This window comes from Ursus arctos, unplaced genomic scaffold (genome assembly GCF_023065955.2).
Source record: "Ursus arctos isolate Adak ecotype North America unplaced genomic scaffold, UrsArc2.0 scaffold_2, whole genome shotgun sequence".
Taxonomy (NCBI): Eukaryota; Metazoa; Chordata; class Mammalia; order Carnivora; family Ursidae; genus Ursus; species Ursus arctos.
This window is the reverse complement of record NW_026622874.1, coordinates 20,587,277-20,603,187: the sequence shown is the minus strand read 5'-3', so window position 1 is coordinate 20,603,187 and position 15,911 is coordinate 20,587,277. Positions and strand designations below refer to the sequence as shown.

The 15,911-nt window shown below is 33.6% G+C and overlaps 1 protein-coding gene across 2 annotated transcripts in view; it reads left to right on the top strand.

Moving 5' to 3' along the window:
- Positions 1–15,911, top strand: part of ODR4 (odr-4 GPCR localization factor homolog) — a 36,169-nt gene that overhangs the window by 861 nt on the left and 19,397 nt on the right. Inside the window, exons 2-9 of one of the 2 annotated variants that reach the window (XM_026509240.4) lie at positions 2,042–2,162; positions 4,742–4,879; positions 7,899–7,994; positions 10,105–10,211; positions 11,228–11,264; positions 12,065–12,205; positions 13,215–13,310; positions 14,155–14,223. In XM_026509240.4, coding sequence (XP_026365025.2) covers positions 2,064–2,162; positions 4,742–4,879; positions 7,899–7,994; positions 10,105–10,211; positions 11,228–11,264; positions 12,065–12,205; positions 13,215–13,310; positions 14,155–14,223 — 783 coding nt within the window. In that variant the 5' untranslated portion in view covers positions 2,042–2,063. Of the gene's footprint in view, positions 1–2,041; positions 2,163–4,741; positions 4,880–7,898; positions 7,995–10,104; positions 10,212–11,227; positions 11,265–12,064; positions 12,206–13,214; positions 13,311–14,154; positions 14,224–15,911 lie in introns of those variants that run through there. The other variant, XM_026509241.4, reaches the window with a different exon arrangement.

The window sequence follows — 15,911 nt, the reverse complement described above, 5'->3', positions numbered from 1 at the left end:
AAATATTTTACATAAGCACTTTAATTTAGGCTGCTGGTATGCATAGTGCTGTACTATTCACTATTAGTGATCTAATATTTGGAAAATGCAGTATTCTGTACTCGGAATCACAACCCTAAAACCAGATAGGTTTTCAGACTTGACTGATTCAGATTTGTTATTTTGTACACTAGGAAACCAGAGTCCAAAGAGATTGAATTGTCTCAAGTCACAGTGCTTGGACAACTTGCATAGCTTATGTTGTCACACAATGCTTCAGGATAAATTGAACTGTTTTAGGCAAGATCTATATTTTTATTAGTGTCCTTTGTAAAGTATGGTTGGCTATATTTTAAAGTTTTGAAGAAGCATTAAAGTATATGATTACTGGGTGACACCTTGGAAAAAATAAGATTGGAAAGTTACATGTAACTTTGGAGTCACTGTCACTGATTTTTCTTGCAATAATTAAGAAATATTAAGGCAGGGGCACCTGGGTGGGTCAGTCGTTAAGCGTCTGCCTTCAGTTTAGGGTGTGATCCCAGAGTCCTGGGATCAGCCCCACCTCGGGCTCCCTACTGGGAGCCTGCTTCTTCCTCTCCCACTCCCCCTGCTTCTGTTCCCCTTCTCGCTGGCTGTCTCTCTCTGTCAAATAAATAAATAAAATCTTTTAAAAAAAGTATTAAGGTAGAAGGAAAAGGAGTAGAATAGCATGATGAAAAAAAAGAAAGTTTAATACGTTAAGGCACTATTAAAAGTGGAAAGCCTTTAAATTTATAGTGGCATTAATGGTTTAGATAGGCAGTTCCAGACTTAGTCTAAAAATAACTCTTGTACAAACCCAATTTACTTGCACAGTTGTTGGGAAATAGCTGGGAAGAAATTTAATGCATTTTGAGAAAACTGAACAGGCTCTTTGAAAAAAACAACATCCAATAGGCAATTTCAAACTGGAACCAATTCTCTGGGCTTTATTTTAGAGTGATGCAAAATTGTTGTTATTGGCAATTTACTGGTGGCAGACATACCACCCCAGCTTACCTGCAGTTGCCTTGACTTTGTTGTACTAAATAAGATAGAAACTTTTTACACAACCCAAATGACTATTATTTCTATTTAAAATGCTGCAACTGTCGTTTACAAACTGGAGAGAGAGAGAGAGAGAAAGAGCAGAATAGGAGCTACCCTTTGTAGGGGTTTAATTGAGAGACGAGGTATTATTCCTCAGTATGAGCGTAGCATTTCAGGTCATGGATTCTAGAGCAACACTGCCTGAATTTAAATTCCACCTTTGCCATTTAGCAGCTTTGTTCCTTGGGCAAGTTGCATTTCTTTTCATCCTTTTGGTTTCTTCATCTATAAAACAAGGGTTACAATAATAGTACCTCCTGGAGTTTTTGTGAATATTACATATGTTACCATATATAAAGTACTTGGAATAATGCCTTATACAAAGTTGAAACTATGTAAATGTTCATCATTATTGCATTGCTACTTATTGAATTCCATAATTCTAATTATATTGTGAGTTACTCAAGGGCATAGGTCAAATATTATTCATCTTTGTGCCATCCCACTTGGCATAATTTCTAACACGTAGTAATTCTTCACAGTATGCTTATTGAGTAAATGAATTTGGTTCTCTCTACCTTCTAAGAGCAGCTCAGAAATTGTCCTCTTTCCTGTTTTAGAAATGAGCACAATGAGGCTCAGCAGTAGACTATGAAAGATGATACAACTAAGGAGTAGTAAATTAAATAAAAAATTATGTGTGTTGACTAGTAGGTTAGTGTTCTCTCCCTTATCTTAGATATGGAAGTGGGTTTTATCTTTTATGTCAACTCTATTTGATTGGTAGTCTTTTCCAGCAGCACTGTGTTGAGAATTCTGAAGCTACATTTGACCTTTGCAGGAAAGAATACCCTGCTTACCCAGCAATCTCTGCAAGGCGTGGAATAGTATCAGGATGTACCACTTCTGTCTCTATACAACCCCCATGACAAAAACATTGCAAATTATATTTTTGCCTAAAAATGGTGTGTATTTTTTTCTTGTAATTTAGGAGATTGGATTAGTTCCCAATAATGGGAAGAACCTACATTGTAGAAGAGACTGTTGGCCAGTATCTTTCAAACATAAATCTTCAAGGAAAAGCTTTTGTCTCTGGTCTTTTAATTGGACAGGTATGTATCTTTTGGTGCATTTATTGATAAAACAAATTACCTGTTTATTTAAAGTTAAGATGTGCTATTTAACAGTAAGGTCAAGGTTAGGGAATGGAGGAATGGAATGTAGAAGAACAACTTAAAATGGTCTTTGAGGAAAAATGTGGAGAAGCAGGAGAAGACTAGCCCAGGTTTGCTTAAGTCAGAACACATTCCCTTTTGACAATGTAAAAGTAACTCATAATGTAGAAATTCCACAATTAGAATTTCACTGATTATATTATACATATTTTATTGTCTTTCCAAGTGTTTTGTGTTCTCTTCTAATCTTTATTAATTCCTGGTTGTCTAATTCTTTGCAAAAGTAACTTTTGACAACTTTATTCCCATTGTTTTATCTCAGTCTTACAGCAGTAGTAGTCATGTCTTTTGTTACTTGCTATGGTACTCACTCATCTTACTGAAATTTTTTAATGTTGATTCAGTGGCGTGAGGGAAAGGGAGTAGGAGAAATTTGCAAGTAAAACAAATTTTATTCCCCTTTTGGAGTTAGGCCTTAAAAAACAACACAAAATGAAACAGATTTGGGCAGTTACTTTAAAAAGCGTAAGCACCTGCTGATTTATTATAATTGAAGAAAAAATATGTTAATCAGTAGGGAGGATGGTCAGCAGTAGAAAGCAACAGAAAAAGGAGAGTCACAGACAAACTGGCTACTCCATCTAAACACTATTTAGGGGAGAGTGCACTGTGGCCCAAGGACTTGATTTTGATACCTGGTAGCAAAAAGAGTTCTGTTGTGACAATTTTGTTTCTGGATATTTTATCATGATGCCTTAGAACCTTCAAATTGCATAATTAACTTATCTTGTTCCAATTCTATCCAGATTTTAAATCTAGTTCCTCCTATAGTTTGAAGCCCCATGTTATGTACTTATAAAGAATGTACTGTCAAGAAGAGTCATGTGTTCACACCCCTTCATGGTATTCTTGTTTTCAACATCATTCTGAATGAGCTTAGTTAATGTCAACCTAGCCCTAAGAGACCAGTTCATTCTCAGCGTTTTCATAAATCTGGTTTCTTAACTTGTAAGACAGAGAGTAGACCCTGTACTATTCACCCAGGTAGCACTACCCTATGAGGCCTCTCCTTAGCCAAACTACTCCTCTTGGTAATAATCTGAACTACTTTTTTTTTTATTTTTAAGATTTTATTTATTTGAGAGAGAGAGAGAGAGAGACAGAGCATAAGCAGGAGGAGAGGCAGAGGGAGAGGGAGAAGCAGACTCCCCGCTGAGGAGATAGCCCAACGTGGGGCTTGATTCCAGGACCTCTGAGATCATGACCTGAGCCAAAGGCAGCCACCCAACTGACTGAGCCACCTAGGTGCCCTGAACTACTGTTTGATTGAGGTTACTTGCATCCAATATGGGACTCTTTTAGGAACTTTTTATTTAAAGTTTCTACTCCCCTTTATTTAAGAAAGTTTAAGGGAATAACAGTCTCAGAGAAAGGCATTGTTAGTAAAAATAAAAGGTAGGGAGAAATACCCTCTTCCAAACTTGCCTTACTCACATAGGCTGTTTCTAGAGCTTGGCAAAACCACCGTCTTACAAATATGTCTCCCACAATTTAGAATTTTCCTTCCAGTCTTTCCTTATGCTGCATTTTCATCCCTTCCAATATGTTTCTTCTTCTTTATTCCAGGGCTTATCACTTTTTTCTTCTTCCCCTCAAGCTTGCCTGTTTCCTACTCTCTGGGTCAGTTTCTTTTTCTTTTTAAAGTCATGCTTTCTTAATCAGCACCTACCTTTTCCTGTGTGCTTTTGAATGTAACTTTCTGGAAATAACTTTTGTAGAAATAATTTCTCTTCCTTTATTTTCTATTCCAGGATGACACTCATAATGGCAATTTCAGGTTATGTATGGGAATGACCATGCTTACTAGTTTTATCTGCCTTATTTTTTACTTTTTCTTTACAACAAACTTTCACTGTAGTAAGACTGGGCTATTAAAAGTTCCCTGAATTTATCTTTAGATAGCCCACCTTTGGTTACCATTTAATTGCTATTAAAACTAAGGAACATAAAATTGATATCACTTCTATTATGTATCCCACATCCCCTTTGCTTTTCTGTGGACACTTATACAAGTTCCCTACTATCATTGTTTCAATGGAAGTAAGAAACACAAGGTCATTTGTTGCTTTATTTTACTGAGTTTTTATACCTGCTGAACCATCCAATCTGTTTTCAGATTATTTAGAAAATAAATATAATAATTAGAAAATTGATCAAGCATATTTTAAGGTACAGTACATTCACTCAGCCAGTAAGCTGTTTTTAGGGACCGTTATATGATTCACATTCAGGATACCCAAACAAATAAGAACCTGATATTAAGTATATAAATAAATGACGTGTGAGAGAAACATAGTAAGGTTATCCATGAAAATCGGTTTCCCTATAGATTCCATTATAATATAAGTATTAACAATTTAAGTTGCTATGAATATTACTGTTTTTGCATGTCATAAGAGCTTTACATTCTTCAGTCAGATGTCACTGATAATAAGCTTTTCTAATTTGTTTTTAAGTGTTCTTCACAAAAGGATTATGTCATTCTTGCCACTAGAACACCACCCAAAGAGGAACAAAATGAGAACCTCAAACATCAGCAAAAAGCTAAGTTGGATAATTTGGATGAAGAATGGGCCACAGAACATGCCAACCAGGTCACCACATTTGTCTTTTTATATAGTTGTGCTTATTGACGAACAAAATAAAAGCACTTCATCTTCAGGTTACTAGGTTAAATAACCCACCCAAGATTATATAATAAGTGATGTAACTGAGATTTGAACCCAGGCAGTCTGATTTGAAAGCCTTTGATTTTATATGCTGTGCTTTTAATTGTTAACCTTTACGAATTGTATTTTTTAACCTTTCTTTGTTATTGGTCCTATAGCTTATTTCTGAGTGTTCTTTAATATAATACTAGTTATTGATAATAGAGTTGCTGGTCAGATTGTTTTAAAGACTTCACATAGATACCGAGAGAATAAGATCATGGTTTGGTTAGGTTCTTTTTAAAATCCTTAGAATATATGTTGTAACCAAAGTGAAAGACATTATTACCACAAGAGAAATGAGATAAAAGTAGAAAAGTGCTATAAGAATATAGAATGGTGAAAAGTTAAATATCTACCAATGAATGGAATCAAATGGCTTCACAGAAGGTTCTGAACTTGTAAGATGAATAGGACTGCCAGTAAAAGTCAGAGAACACATTGAACACACAAAGGGCGGTATGAATAAATGACCCAAAGGCATAAAAGTTAAAGGCAGGGGAAGAGTTAAGGGAAGAGCAAGCAATTGGGTATAACTGGAACATGGGGTATATAAAAGAATGTATTTAGACATAAGGCTGGAAGGAGCCGATTTATGGATGGTTTTGGAGTGCCATCCTAAGAAGTGAGGAGTTTGTTTGGTAGATAGTAGCTCTGTGGTAGACTTTCAGAGTTCCCTATCTGAGAAGGAGTTAATATGATTGACCAGTAATTTAGAAAATAATTTCAATACCTTGATACAGTGTAAATGGAGGGTAGAGACTGAATCTCAGTTACTGTAATAGTTCAAAAAAAGATGCCGTGAGCCCAACTAGACTAAGCTTTGTGAGGACAGGTCATTTATGTTTTTGTTTGTTTATGGCTATATTCTCAATGCCAAGTATAGTATTTCCATGGTTTACAAGAACTCCAAAATATTGGATAAATGAATGTGTGAATTAACTAATGCAGTGAGCTAAAACTTCACTGCCAAAACACTCCAGTTATAGAGCTTGTAGCAAGATGATTTACTAAGCAAACAGACAGGGAGTGAAGAGCATTTGAGAAAGTAGCTAAAGGTGATTTCCAGCCTGCATGTCTGGGAAGATGGTGTTGCCATTGCATAGGAAGAAACAGATTTGGTAGTGCGTGAGAGGGAGTGGTGAGTAAATACACTTAAAAGTAGTCATTGAATGGATTATGTCAACTAATTGGAAATTAAGTAAGGTAAAAGTAATCATTTCCATCAACTTAAAATTTTTCAGAGATGCACATGTTTATCTGTATGTGTGTATGTGTTTGTGATGGGGGGTGTATAGTAAAAGAATCTAAGAAATTTTTAATATAATTTTCTAAGGAAAATATTAAATATTTAAAACTTAAATTCTCAAAGGTTTCTAAATAATTTTAGACTCCAATTTGGTTTTTGATTTCTTGTAAAATTATATACTTATACATATGTATATAGCAGACACACACACACATGCATACATAGAGATGTATATCATGTGTGTATGCACACAAACATAAAATTTTTATAGAAAAACAGGTTAACCTTTTTGTCTCTAGAAAGAAACAACTACTTTTATGTGTTGGCGATTTTGAAAATGTCCATATTTTCCATGCAAAAAATGAAAACTTTGTTCTTTATTTATATGCCAAGATTGTGTTACTATAATGAACAGAATTTAAGAAATCAGAGGGAACCACCAGCAGACACAATGTAAATATATTCAGAGATAGACTGTGCTATCTAAGAAGATTTAACTTTCTGTTCAGTTTTCTTATGTACTGAGTAGACGCAAAGAAAGCACTTTGATCTCTGAGTTTAGATGGTAGAAAGAAGTCCATCTGTATTAAGAACTAGCCACAATCATGTGAAGGGAAATAACATATTATGGAGGACAAATTGGTAGTATGGATCAGAAACCTTAAAAATATGCATAACTTCATAAACTAGTAATCCACTTCAAGAAATTTATTCTAAGCAAATAATCCCATGAACACAGAAAGCCTTGCTAGAATTTTTACAATATTATTTTACAGTAAAGAAAAATTGGGAATAATATTCATACCCAGTATAATAAATAGAGGTAAAAAAATTAGAGTAAATGTAAAGAATAGGAAAAAATGGATTTTCAAGTCAGATCCCCTCTCTTCAAATCCCAGGCTTTGGTAATATTCTGAATATTAATAGGTATACAGAGTTAGTTGAGAACCCCTCTTCCCTTAAAGAACTTCTAGACCATCGCATACGAGTAATTATAACACAGGCTTGTGTGATAAGTTCCATGGGAAAACTACACCAAAGTCTTGTGGGACTTGGGAGATCAAAGTATGACTTCAAAGCTGACTTTGAAGTATTCAATAGAGTTCAGACACACAGAAGGTAAGGGAAAATTAGTTTAGGCTGAGGGAGCAGTCTGAATGAAGGTATAGAGTTAGCCAGATATGTGTATGGTATTTCAGGGAAAGTAGTATCAAGTGAGGTTCTGAATATCAGGTTAGCTAGATTTTAGAGAGTCTGAAATACCAGTAGTAGATAAATTTATATATTATTTAGGTGACAGTAGAAGCCAATGAAAAAATTTTAGAAGATATTTCAGTCTGTGATCTCATGAGAAAGGGGTTTGTTTATTGATGTAGCTAAAGGGTGTCATTATTAATGGTAGTAAATAGCTTTAGTTATAAAGGCAAAAAATTAAGGACACTCTAGGAAGATTGTGTATATAACGACACCCATTCATCATGGTTATCAACTATTTCTCAATATTTTAACCCGTTTTTCAAAGCTCACACCTCAATGCTATGCATATAGTTGGTGCTCGGCAAGTATTTGCTGACTTAATATTTGGCTTATCAAACACAAAAGATTGCATATAATGCCAAATACTTATGTTAACTAATAATATATTTCTATTTTTAGGTGTCCAGAATGCTACCAGGGGGACTTTTAGTTCTTGGAGTATTCATCATCACAACTTTAGAAATGGGAAATGATTTTCAAAATGCCCTGCGTAGAGTAAGTCTGAAATATCAAAAATTCTTAATATGATCAAAGATGCTTTTTTTTTTTTTAAGTAAGCTCCACACCCAGCAAGTCCAGCATGGGGCTTGAGCTCACAACCTTGAGATCAAGATATGAGCTGAGATCAAGTGTCAGATGCTTAACCGACTGAATCACCCAGGCACCCCAAAGTTATATCATATTTTAATTGATTATACTTATATACAATGACCCTAGGCATATTTAGATTAGCATTCCATAATTCTTTATGCTGGCATTATGTTGAAAGAGATTTTTCCATCGAATTGCTTGGTATTTTGAGTGTAAAAAAAGGTCAAAATTTCTATTTTCAATCAAAGCTATATATTTTTAAATAGCTTTAAGTTTCAAGATAATTTTTTACTATTATGAGACAAATTATAGTGGTTTAAGAGTTTTTCTTATACAATAGCAGTATTCTGCTAGAATTTCCTTTTAGTTCCAAGTGATTGCTATAATGTGAAGTTGATAGATTTTGTGATTCTTCACCTGTTCAATTTTCTCAAGATCCTGAGAGTAAAACATTTTATTCCCATATCAGTAAGTTGGGTAACATAGTTTGTAAGTAAATATGAAGGTCTACAAGCTGTTTCCCCTTAAGCCCAAATCTAAAGCAAACTTTGTGCAGGCAGCTTTCATCTCTTTTAGTACTCAGGATCCAAATGAGCCTTCAAAAAGTTCTTTCCCACCCCAAGAGAGAGGGGGACCCTGTAATCTTGAGAAGTGCAAAACCCCACAGAATCTCCAGAAACATTTTCTAGTAAAAAAAAGTGTGCAGCCAGTAAGAATCACAGTTTTGTAACCTTTCGTGTCATGTCCCACATTAAATCTTTGCAATTTGTACCTAAGGGAGAAAGGGAAGAAAATGGAGGTAATCCTCTTGCCCGGCAAGTTACTCAACTTTCTGCTGTGTTTTCCATTTTAAATAAGTGTACCCTTCACAGTTGTTCATCTTCTTAGACGTTTTGAAATGTAATCCAAATGTATGTGTTTTTAATTGCATTGGTTGTGCATCCTTTTGTGGTTGGCACTGGACTGAATAGGGTGAATGTGGGCTCAGTGCTTGAGAGATACGGTTGGTCCTCTTTCCTTTTCCTTTTCTATCATTTTTGTTCCTACCAAGCAAATAAGACTTTAGAAATGCTATATTTCAGACATTATTGAGTTTCCGTTTTCTGACTTTACTTCCATTGCCTGTAGTGAGGAACTCTGTGAGAGGTAACCTTATAAAACTAGTGTCTCCCATCAGGTCAATGTTGAGAACTTTGTTATATTACATACTATCACCTTTGAAGAAATTCCTTTTGATATCATTATCAAGAAAGTTGTGCCTCTCCTCATCGAGTTCAGTTTCTGGACCATGTGAATTAGCTAACAGATTAGATTTGCCTGTGCCCATTATTATTAGGAAGTTTAGAGTCAAATTTATGACCCCTCTAGGGGCACCTGGGTGTCTCAATTCGTTAAAGCGTCTGCCTTCTGCTGAGGTCATGATCTCAGGGTCCTGGGATCAAGCCCTGCATTGGGCTCCCTGCTCAGCAGAGAGCCTGCTTCTCCCTCTCCCTCTGCCTGCCACTCTGCTTACTTGTGCTCTCTCTCTCTGTCAAATAAAATCTTTTAAAAAAAATTATGACCCCTCTACTCATATCAAGTATGCATTTTTATAACTCTTACTTCTGGCATAAATGTATGTCATTATTTCTGATTTTTTTTACTTTCAATTTGTTACTACTATATTTTATGTGTACTTGTATAGTGCCTTACATCTTTTGTGACATTTAATAAGAAATCCCAAATGGTGACATGCTTCATTTTTGTAGGTTAAAAATCACTTTTTCATTCTAATTAAAATAGTCTTTATTCTATACTCCAAACTTAAATGCAAATTTTGTAGATCCCTAAAAATGGAATCCAAAAGGTTAATAATCAGTTTTACTCCTTCTTTTGAAGAAAATAAAATTTAATGACAGAATCATGGAGTTTTAAAGCCAATTAGGAGCTTAGAGATGTTGTAATTATCTTTTTCTGCACTCACTTTTGTTCTCTTATTTTGCGTTAAGTTGATGTGTGTTTTGCTCCCTTTCAGCTAGTATTTGCTATGGAAAAATCTATGAATAAAAGGAGGTTGTGGAATTTCACAGAAGAGGAGATCTCAGAACGAGTGACACTTCACATTTGTTCTTCTACAAAAAAGTATCTTTTATTTAGGTGTTTATATTTTAAAGTATATGATATCGAAATAATGTTCCTGCAGGTTTTTTCCCAAAACATTTATTTAAATCATATTTTAAAAACAGGCATAATTTGAAAGCTTTTCTTATAAATAACACATAATTAGGACTGCCAGTAATAATAACAGTAATATTATTATTGTTAACGTTGTTAATCATGTCTTAGAATTGTTAAAGAGTTTGAGAAAGGTGGCAAGGGCTGGGTATTCTGAGCTCTTTACCAGCCACCTACCCCATCTTTTGATGCTCAGTAGGTCCTCTACAGAGAGGTCGATGCCCAACTGACAGCTTAGGCAAAGTAATGGCTTTTATCATGTTAAATTTTCACTTCCAATTCGAAATGCCCAATTCAGAGCACAGATAATACTGAGCTTAACAGTGTGGGACATCTAAGAAATTTTTATGTCTTTAGCCAAGATAAGGTGACACTAAAAAAGCCTCCTTAGGGCCTCCTTAGCTTCTTTCCTCTACATCTTGCCAGGGCAAGAGTACTTCCTAAGCCAGAGGCAGCCACATCAAGGGAGGAAAGCGGGCAAGGGACTAGTAAATTAGGACTTGCAAAAGACAAAATTCAAAAACTGATCATTCCTGCAGAAGCTGAGCTTGTAACTCCTATTTGTTGATAGAGGGTATGTATTTGAGGAAAATTTTGCAAGTGCTTCCACTCTATTCATTGTGATTAGCAGGATTCTAAGCAGTAGGGAAAGTTTAAAGCACTGCAAGTATTATAGACAGAACAGTTTTTGCGTGTATATATATTATTTTATACAAAATGTGAATATATATGTTTATTTACAAGTTGTATATGTATTTGTGCAAACAAGTACATATATGTGTGTATATATATCTCTATATGAAGTGCTATAATTTTATAAAAACTTTTGGGTGCATGCACTTTATTTTTTGATAGTTTATTTTCTTTTGATTATCAAAAATTACTTTTCTATTTTTGGTTATTTCTATCCTTAATCAGTAAAGAATATTTTGTCGAACTTATGATATCCATGATCCAAAGGTAAGAAAAATTTCTTTTTAAAGATTTATGTATTACAAAATATTTTTAAAATAAATTTCAGTTCTTTAGTTTTAATAATTTTCAGTGCTTTCACTTCCTATTGATGTCCACAACCATCTGCACTTTTTATTATGAAATGTGATTAATTTCATTACAAGCAAGGAAAACCTTTTTTTTCGTTGTTCAAATATTTTTTTTAACCTCCCCCTACCTATTTATGCATTTAGTATTATACTTGAGAGGCTGGTAGTAAAAGCCACTGGGCTTTTGGTATTACATTGCCTAGTAAGCAAGCTACCTACTAGCAGAATCCAGACTAAATTTTGCTAACGTGTCTAAAAGCAATATGAAAAAGTAACTTCGCAGTATTGTGTTAGCGACGATAGGACAGAAAGGAGAACATCTGGCACCGGATAGTCACTCAGTGATTTTTTTTGCTCCACACAGAAGCTTCGAATTGACACTGTTGAAGTTACAGATGAGAACCAGAGGACTTGTCAGAATTCTACATGAACTATCTGATTCTTTTCAGCCTAGCACTGGGTGGGTGGGGGGGGGGGGGGAGTGCCAAGGCTGCCTGGAATGTATTGAAGGATAGCGAACTTAATGCATGATTTATTTCTATTCAGTTTTAACCTATTGCCCTTTGATGAAAGAAGTTGGCCAAATATGTTAGATTTCAGCTTATATATAATAATATTATTATATTATTAGGTTCTACATTTTATGATATTTTATTGATCCGCGTATTTTACCTAAATCACATATTTTATGTTTTTCCACCTTCCCCACTGTTAAAGAGTTCAGCAAAACCAGCAGATTGGAAGTATCAAAATGGACTATCAACTTCATGGCTTTCATTAGAATGTACAGTTCATATTAATATTCACATCCCACTGTCTACTACTTCTGTCAGCTATACTCTGGAGAAAAATACAAAGGTATCAGGGCAAGATGAATTTTCTTTATTGATTGCTGAACAGATAATCTGCTTTTATTCTGGTTGTCTATGCCATTCATTTTGTAATCCTCAAAAATTACTTGCTAATTATAATGATATTATTATGGGGGACTAATTTATTACTCCAGCCAAATTATAAAGTTAGAAATAGGACAGCGTTATAATACTAATGTATTTAGCATAATAGGTGCTCCATAAATATTTGTTGATTAACATGTAGTTAAGTACATTGTAAAATATAGTTACATAAAATATGATTATATAAAAAGGTATACTGTTTGGTCTTTTGGTCTTTTTGTTTTTCTCCTCTTGGTCTTTAGTTTTATTTTCTCCTTTCCAGTCCTCTTTTGTATTTTTGTTCCATTCTTTTGTTCATATCTCATTTCTCTTCTTTTTCCCTATTGAAGGAAGCAGATGTAGCTTGCTTATTTTTTCCTCTCTTTAGTACTGCTTTGTATATTTGTTCTTGAGGTTCTTTCTCTTTTCCTACTTTTTAAAAATATAATGGGAATTATTGAATTTTATGTGACTGCCCATGTAGTTAGTAAGCCTCCTAAGTGTGTGATATAAATGTTAGTTTGGGATAAAGATTAGAAAAACTATTATTAAATATGGCTAAGTTGCCAAAATTTGGGGATGTACTTTTTTGTTGTTGTTTATGAGACTGAATAAAGGCAAACATAGGGAATATAGTCAGTGATATTATAATAGTGTGGTGACAGATGGTAGCTACACTTGTGAGCATAGCATAATGTATAAATCAATTGGGTCACTATGTTGTACACCTGAAACTAATGTAACATTGTGTGTCAACTATATGCAAAAATTTAAAAGAAATATGAAGAAAAAAATGGCAAAATGTTAACTCAAGAAATAAATACCACGTTACTGATTACCACATTAACATTAGGTGGAAAAAAGTGGACCCTAGGGAGTTTAATTGAGAGGACATTACATCTGAAAGATATCTGTGTTGTATTCCTTTTAAGAATGGACTTGCACGCTGGGCTAAGCAAATAGAGAACGGTGTTTATTTGATTAATGGACAAGTTAAAGATGAAGATTGTGATCTATTAGAAGGACAGGTGAGTTGAGAGAAAATCATCTTATTTATGAAATTATTTGTGCCTAAGGAACGATAAAAGATGACTTTTCTTTAGTTCTTGCCTTCGTGAAAGCAGTTTCCACCTACTATTTATTTATAAGGTCCTTTTTTTTTTCCTGAGGTCTTTTAAAGTAAAGGGCAAATAAATGTTTTTTTTCAGAGAATGATTGGAGATCATTTCTGAATTAATTGGAATCCTGAAATCTGAAGAAGGGAGTGTCATCTAAATTCTATCTAATTTCCCAATTATAAACTGCTTGCTTAAAACTAAAGGTACATGTTCTACTTTGATAGCAGTTTAAAGACTAAGTTTGGCCATTCTATAGAAGGGATCTGTACAAGCTTCTAAAATAGCTTTGATCTATCTGAAGAGGAACTTTGATAATCTCTCCCTTTAGTGCAAAGGTCAATGAACTTTATGTAAAAAACGAAATAGTAAATATTTTAGACTTTGTGGGCCACATGGTCTCCAGCAACTATTCAACAAGCAGCCACAGATAACATGTAAATGAATGATTTTGATTGTGTTCTGTAAAACTTTATTTACAAAGACTAGAGGGAGTCTGAATTTGACCTATAGGCCATAGTTTGCCAGTCCTTGCTTTAGAGGAATAAAAATAGGGAAATAATGGTTTTTAAGAGTACACATTGATTGATAGATAATACACAAAGTAACATATCTATAAAAAAAGCCAATATAAAACAAATAATAAAACTTTCTTTTCCTCTAAGTTACTTAATATATGTAGGATAGTTCCTAAATTGTCTTTTGTATTCCACTCCAGTCTCAGTAATCTAGTTTTTTAACTTTTGTGTTTTTTCAGAAAAAATCTTCTAGAGGAAATGTTCAAGCAACTAGTCATTCTTTTGATGTCAAAGTGCTAACACAGTTGGTAAATATTTTAAAATACTACTTATCTAAAATACTTTCTTAGAATAATCATAATGAAATTGTTTTGGTTTTTATATTTATAATTAGAGAGTCAGAGAATTTTAGAGATGTAAAGTGTAAAAAATGTCTAGTTCTAGCAAATTTATTTCCAAGAACATTATTTTAATAAAACTTGTTTTGGTCTTAAGGCTATTAAAATTTTAGCATGAAGTAGAGAGCAGTTTAGAAATATATATATATATATAATATATACATACATGTATGTATGTGTGATATTTTGGGTTGTAGGTTTTATGAGCAAAGTTGTAGTTCTTAACAACTTAAAAAGATGTGTGCACAGATGTGCCAGGTGTTGTCGTATAAATTTTGAAGTGTATTTATACATCCTCTGATTTAGTAAAAATCACACATTATTAGCAATTTTTACATTTTTATATGGTTGTTTTAAATTACACATCTCTTCTTTTCAGAATTGAAAGTTGGATATCTTGAAGGATAAAAAGTTAAAGCCACTAATTATTCCTAAAAGTATGCATGCGGAACAGGATATTTTTTATTGTATATTTTGTACAAATACAAATATTGTATATTTTTTTAACTGAGTAAAATAGACTCAAAAGTAATTTGCATAGGAAGGTGTTTTAATTTCTTTTCTGCCTTCTCTGTATTTAGCAATAGAGTATTTACTAAATTGTCATTGGACTCAATGCCACTCAACATGAGTTCTCAATTTCTCTTCTTAGTACCTTTTAGTTTAGATGTGTCCTTTATTTTAAAGCTATTCCTGTACATATATGCTTTTTACTAGATATGCTTATATGACCTCTTGGTTTTTTAAATAATTTACCTAAAATTATTTTAGTGATAAAATTGGATTTGGTAGATGTGTAGACTATGGGAATATAGAAAGGAGAGATAATATCATGAGAGATAATTTATTGTTACAATATTATTATGCAGTGTAATATCTTTTTATTAATCATTCCACTGGTAAGCCAGGTGGAATCTTTATATGACTAAAATGTAATATGTAGTAAATAAATAGATGTCACTTTCCTGCTACTCAACCTCCATCGAGTCTTGTTGATTCTTCCTTTGCAGTGTTAAGTTCATCTTTTATTTTCCTTATGGTCTTACTGCCACTAGACTTACAATGTTATTATTTTACCTATATTATTACAAGTAACTCTTAATTGGTCTATCTATTCAGTCTTGTCCAAAGTGATTCTTTTTCTGAAAATCCTGATATCTTTGTTTGTATATCTCTTGGAATATCTTCTGTATTTCCAATTTATATTGCATATAACCTCAGATTATCCTATCTGAATCACAGTTTGCATTCATTCACTTGTTATTTACTTATTAGTTTTTTTCAGAAAGTATTTATTGAGTACGTATAAGGGTTAGGCACTGATTGAATTAATCTCCTTGTTTAAAATTCCTTAGGTGCTTTACCCTGACTACTTAGAAAAGTCTAATTCAAGGCTCTTCATAGCCTCAGCATGCCTATTCATTAATTTCATACTTAACTGTTTCAGAGGTTTGCTTTCTATGCCTTTAAAATCATGTTTATTTTCTGAGCCATGCATCTTACCAGTACCATCTTTTCTCTGTCATTCAGACAGTCAGAATCCTCTCTGTACTTTAAGATCTACCCCAAATGCTACCACTTATGTGAAGTTTGTTTTG